The sequence below is a fragment of the Parasteatoda tepidariorum genome, chromosome 6, assembly GCF_043381705.1.
Source record: "Parasteatoda tepidariorum isolate YZ-2023 chromosome 6, CAS_Ptep_4.0, whole genome shotgun sequence".
In the NCBI taxonomy this organism is placed as follows: domain Eukaryota; kingdom Metazoa; phylum Arthropoda; class Arachnida; order Araneae; family Theridiidae; genus Parasteatoda; species Parasteatoda tepidariorum.
The window spans coordinates 84,249,582-84,255,708 of record NC_092209.1 but is presented as its reverse complement, the minus strand read 5'-3'; the positions used below and the strand labels follow the sequence as shown (position 1 = coordinate 84,255,708).

The 6,127-nt window shown below is 25.6% G+C and overlaps 1 protein-coding gene across 1 annotated transcript in view; it reads left to right on the top strand.

Annotated features, from left to right (window-relative positions):
* LOC107455426 (dynactin subunit 4) overlaps positions 1-6,127 on the top strand; it is an 18,624-nt gene that overhangs the window by 2,979 nt on the left and 9,518 nt on the right. Inside the window, exons 4-8 of the mRNA XM_043051874.2 lie at positions 1,239-1,282; positions 3,111-3,212; positions 4,383-4,444; positions 4,521-4,627; positions 5,634-5,743. Coding sequence (XP_042907808.1) covers positions 1,239-1,282; positions 3,111-3,212; positions 4,383-4,444; positions 4,521-4,627; positions 5,634-5,743 — 425 coding nt within the window. The remainder of the gene's footprint in view (positions 1-1,238; positions 1,283-3,110; positions 3,213-4,382; positions 4,445-4,520; positions 4,628-5,633; positions 5,744-6,127) is intronic.

Sequence of the window (6,127 nt, the reverse complement as noted above, 5' to 3'; positions counted from 1 at the left end):
GAGAACAATTACCTCCTTATGATTGATTTAAATTTGTTTCAAGTATTTTGTAATAATATTTAATCAGCAATTTAGATAATTTGGTTTTTGCCGGTTTTTACCAGTTTTTGACGGTTTTTACCAGGTTTTTGCCACTGTCCTGGCAAAAAACTCGTTTTGCCGGCAAAAACTTCAACCCTGATTAGAATCTTGTAAATTTTTTAAATTTTAAATAATGTTTTTTTTTACTATGCAGAACTTATAAAGACAAATTTGTAACATAAAATTTAAATTATAATATTGAAGTTAAACACATATACTGCGAGACTTTAACAAATGTGTCAAAAAAAAATTTAAAACTGTTCTAAGACTGTGGTTGCAGCTTTTTAAGATGCTTGTTAAAAATTACTTTTTCTCCTAAAGAATTTGTAATAGCTTGGAAAAGTTAATCATAAGGCAGTAATTTATAAATCTGTGTATGGAAATTAATGAATTAAGGGCAAACCTCTACTTTAAAATTAAAGAAAGGGGCAGAATATTTGAAAAATTGATTTTTTTTATTATTATATATCACTAGTCATCAATAGTAAAATAAAGAAGCAAAAAATTTATGATTTATTTTATAAGATCTTTTCAGAAAAAATGACTCAGAACATTAATAATTTAATGAAGATCACATATCAAGTGCACCAAAAATAAAGGCAGTTTAAAAAGCCAATTTAAGATAAGAAGAAAATGCTAAGAAGTGAAAATGCTTCATTATCTGTGTTCTGTTTATAAAACTAGAAAAAATTTCTCATCGAGTTACAGAATTGATGAACGGGTGATGCCTGTAACTGAACAAAATTATGAAACATTGTTTTCTAAAAAAAAATCCACAATTTTCAGCAAAAACGTAGTATGGTCTAAAATGCTAACAGAAACATTATTTTTCAGGCTGCAGCTCTTTCTTTTGATGTATTTTATAAACAGTTGTGAACCTTAGAAAGAATGAATAGCTGGTTTCCTGATCAAAATGCTGAAAACTATATTTTTCAATATCTCCTTTTTTCTTTAAGTGTCTTTTCAGAACATCACTCCATTTTTGAACACCTTGTATAATATAATAGTACCTCAGTTCATGACTCTTTTCTTATACAATCAGTTGCAGTAGTTAAACCCCCATAAAATCCATCACCATAGTGTAGAGAGGTATTTTGGAATTAGTAAAATGTATCTTGATGTATGTTCCAATAATGTATTTAATTATTCCATTTCAGCGAGTGGTGGTTGGCAAGAACCAGAAAATCCTCACAGTAAAAGGGTAAGGAATAGTTTTTGTAATTCATTTGTTAGTATTGCAAATTCTTAGAATAACCAAAAAAGTGAGATTAATTTTTAAAATATTTTTTCAAATATTAAATATTTACTTTATTTTAAATTTTGGCTTTGTATTTAATGAGTTGTTTACTTTTAATTTTTCCTATTTATCTTTTTAAAAAATTATAAAATAAAGGAAACGAAAACTTTGTGCTTTCAATTAGCAGCTGATTTCAGCACTTTATTTAAATGCTGTACATGAAGATACGTTGAGTAAAGTGTTACCCTTCGAAGGGTTGCTTCTTTCTTTATTTTTTTTCTATTGTTTTTGAAAAATTATTTGTTTGTAACACTGATTTTTTATATAAATATATTTGTAGCATTTTTGGAGTATTCTTTGCTCACTTTATATTTACTTTTTTTTCTTCCTATCTATGTTCTACCTTGCTATGATAAAATTATAAAACATAAAGTTAAAATGTATACTTTGCTATCTAATTTCACTAATATTTTCGTTGAGAATTAGGATAAGTTTATTTTAAATAAAATAGCATATAACGTAATATGTTTAGAAATTAAGGCCTAAAGATATCCTTTAAAAAATATTATGCCTTACCTTTTTGTACATGCTAAATAAGATTATGAATAGGACTTAATTTGATAACTAATAAATAATTGTATTGAATTCTGATTAGTTGTTAAATTTTCATTTAATTTAATGTAAAATGAAATCATTAAATAGTTCATTAATTAAGTAAAACAACTTGTAAACCAATTTTAATTTTATAACTGTACTCACTTCTCTGCTGTAGTTGATCTGCATTGGTTCATTGGTAAAAGACGCTAAGCTGTCATTATGAAGGACTGGGGTTCAAATCTCCCCCACAGATGCCTAAAGCCCACCCAGCTTTAGATTGATTGATACCAGCTTGTCTAAGAATTAAATCTAGTTTTTAGCAACATAAATTACGAGATTATTTAGACCGAAATTATTTTCAAAATAAAGCTAGTAAAATTAAAATCTAAGCAACTATCATTTTGTAGGTAACTACGTTAATTTATAAGTATTTGTATGAAATTATTTGGGATTGTTATTATAGTTTTGGAAAGTTTAATACATAGCTCTCTATTTCTACAAAAATAAATTACATTTTGGTAACTTAAGTTGTATGGTTATTAATATTTTTTATTGAAAAAAGAGGGAAGAAACTTCCGATAAAATGTAAAAGGAATTCTATTTCCATTTTCTATATCATTGAAAATTCTTTTTATTAACTAATCTGTGCAAGCTTGATATTAAAACTTATGTGCATTCCTATTACATTTTTAGAAATTATTTTAAATTCAATTAATTTTCTAACTCAAAACAGCCACTGTATCAGCGAATTATAAATTTGTTCTATTTTGATCCCCTAATAATAATAATAATTCTAAATTTTTCACTTCTGTCCCCTTTAAATTTCTGGTATTTTTTAGGAAATTTTTTGCACAGTGTAGGTTTTGATAAATATAATTGATTCCCTAATATTAATAATTTTCAATGTTCTGCCTTTAATTGACTTTTTTAAATTGACTGAATTTTCTGTTTTTAATTTTTGATTTAATTTTCCCTCTTTAAATTGCTGATATTTTTCGAAGAAATTTTTTGCAATTTGTATATTTTGAAAAAATAAAGGGCAATTCTTTATTTATAATTGTTTATTTTATCCACATATTTTTATAAGTAAATTAAGTTTAAGTTTTTTTGAGACAGTTAACTTGCTCAATGTTTAAAATTATAAAAATATTGTGTTTTTGTGATTTTTGTTTAAAATCTTCCAACTTTTCTTCAGATTTCTCAGTTAATGGAATACTATAGACTTCTTGCACAGAAGGAAAAATTAGAGAAAGAAAGAAAGAAAATAAGCCAACGTTTTAGCTACTTGCATTATACTGTAAGTAGACATTTTTCTTGATTTTATTATAAATATTTTATCATTATGATATTTTAAAAAAAAAAACAGTTTATCCATGTAAAGAATTTGTAATTATGATTGTAGTAAATAATTTTTTATATATTTTAGGAAGGTTTCTTATAGTTCATGATTAATTATGCTAGATTTTGGAAACTATGGATGTTTGAACTCTGGATTTCCAAATTTCTTGTTCCTTTTTGATTCAGAGCAGATCTCAATTTAAAATAATCTGAATTAGTTAAAACATTCTAAATTTTCAAAAATTGCAAAATTCTTTGCAAAATAAAATAAATTTGCTCTTTAAATGTTTTAAAATTTAAAAAAAAACAACATAAAAATGATCTGGGATATTGAGCAGTTAATAAATTGTCTACATTTTTATCGAATTACTAATAGGCACATTTATAAAAATTCCATCTGTTGATATAAAAACAATGAATTTGAAAACAAGAAGATAATTATATTTAAACTCAAGATTTTTAATTAGAACTGAAACTCAGAATTATTTATTTTAATGTTCGGTTCTATTTTGTCCTTTTAAATCTACTGGCGAGCTATTATTTTTTTCTCACTGTACTTTCTATGATATTTGGGCACATTTGACTTAGAAGAGTGTGTTATCGCTGCTTATAAGCCTTGAAGTTTAGTTATGAATAATTTATTTTATTGCTATTTTAGTTGCATATAAAGTGGTTTCGTTTCTTCCCTTTAGTTTAATTTATTTCAGTATGATAGCACTTTGTCCTTCTAAAATTGATCTTTAACTTATTGGCTTACTTAGTTAGAGGTTTTGTTTTCCCCTTTATCTATTTTTGCCCCAAAGAGTTTTTTTTTTTTTTTTAATTTTTTTTTTTTAATTAATCACAACAAATTTTGATTGATCAGAAATAAATATGTGCCCACAACCCTTCATAAATATTCATTATTTAATAAAATTCTTTGGCTGGTAGTTTATGAAAAGGAGACTTGATGTTGCTGAATAATAATTTTAAAAGATTTAAAATTTTTTGTTTTCAATTGATTAATGGGAGTGCCTGTTTATAGCTGTTCATAAAATCCATTTTACAACAAACTCTAAAAATAAATTCATTGTGTTTATTTATTTATTTTGTCTATTTAGTCATTTTTATAAATTCGATGCCTTTTTAGGACAAATATGGCATGTCCCCAACTGTTGTAAGAAAACTAGCTCATCTACCTCCTACGTTCAGGTATTTTTTTAGCCCTTTTTTATGACACTTATTTTTAATTCATTTGATTTTTAAACTCATAATTATTTTTTTACAGTAAAGGAGATTCTGAGAATGCTGATCAGTTAACTATACCAGAAGCTACCTCAGATGTAGAACCTCTTCCTGATCATTATTTAACTGAGCCTTTGAATTTATCAACTGGTATGTTTTTCCCTATTTCTTCTAACAAAACTAGAATATGGGGTACGAGGCTTGGGCACTATTTTCAAATGGGCCATAAATTACATATTATAAATAACTATCTTTATGTTTAATGGTGCTTTTAACTCACTGGGGTTTTTTGTATTTTCATTTTTAGTATTATACAATTGCCATTCAGACTGTTTCACCTCCCTTTCTTATCAGAAAACTCTGCTATGAATTGTCATATTTCTCCTATCTAATTCTATCTAGATAGGTGGTTGCTATAGCATTAAAAAATTTAGAAGCTTTACTATGTGTAAGATATTTGAATGTGCATAACTGTATGGGAGTTAAGGGAAATAATAAAATTAGTTATAGAAGTGCAAATAATTATATATGAAGCTTATTAATAAGTTTTAAAAAAAAATATTTTAATTATATGTATTTTGAAGTACGGGTAACAAATAACACTGAAAAAAGTTATAAATCCTAAAAGTCTGTTTACTACTTTTACAGAGATGCCAACTTACTCAGGAAAACGGATAAATATTTTCGAGTGGTTGTTTTTTAATGTGTGATTCTTAGTTTAATAAATTCGATTTATTAGGTTTTTATCCACCACTATTTCTAAATGATTCGAAAGCTTATATAATTTGCCACTTTGTAAAGTTAAGGTATGCTAAACCTTCTATAAAATAAGCAAAATTTACCAAATATTTGCAAATGTTAGTTAGTAGTTAATTACCGTTTTAAACATTATTTTGGCTTGTCCGGAGCAGTTGGCATCTTTGCTTTCATGCATTTCCAAAGTTAAGTTTAAAAATAAGTAAGGAAATAAGTGTACATGTCTAAAAGAATTCCCAAGAGAAAAATTTTTGCTTCTCTTTTTAAATCTAGTATATGATTGATTTACCTGTGTTTTTGTAATGACTATTAATATATATTAGATAGTATATATTGACTAGTAGTATATATTAGATGTACATATTAGATTTTGTATGCTTACCATTTCTTTACTTTTTAGTGTGTACTTTGAAGCAAAGATTGTTTCAGCCCCAATTTCAACCAGTTTCAACTGCAGAACTCAACATTCAAAACAAGTATATGCACATCAAACGATCTCAACGTTGCAAAGTGAGTTGCATTTTGTTCACTCACCTCTTTTTAAATTTTCTTTCTCACTGAATATTAAATTTAAGACTTAAAAATTTTCATTATAAAAGTAACTTCACTAAAGATATAAAAGACATTACGGACTTTTAATCAGGGTTCGTTGATTTAAATCAGCTTGATTTAAATCACGATTTAAATCATGATTAAAATCAAATGATTTTTTTAAAAAAATCATTGATTTAAATCAACTGATTTTTATACATATTGATTTTAAAAGTTAAAAAACAGTGCTTCAAATTATTGATGCTTTTATTATTTTATTTTATTAGTTTTAAAATTTATTTTAAATAAATTGCTGCATTAATTAATTTTAGTTAACGAAATTACTTTCTTTAAAAGAAATTA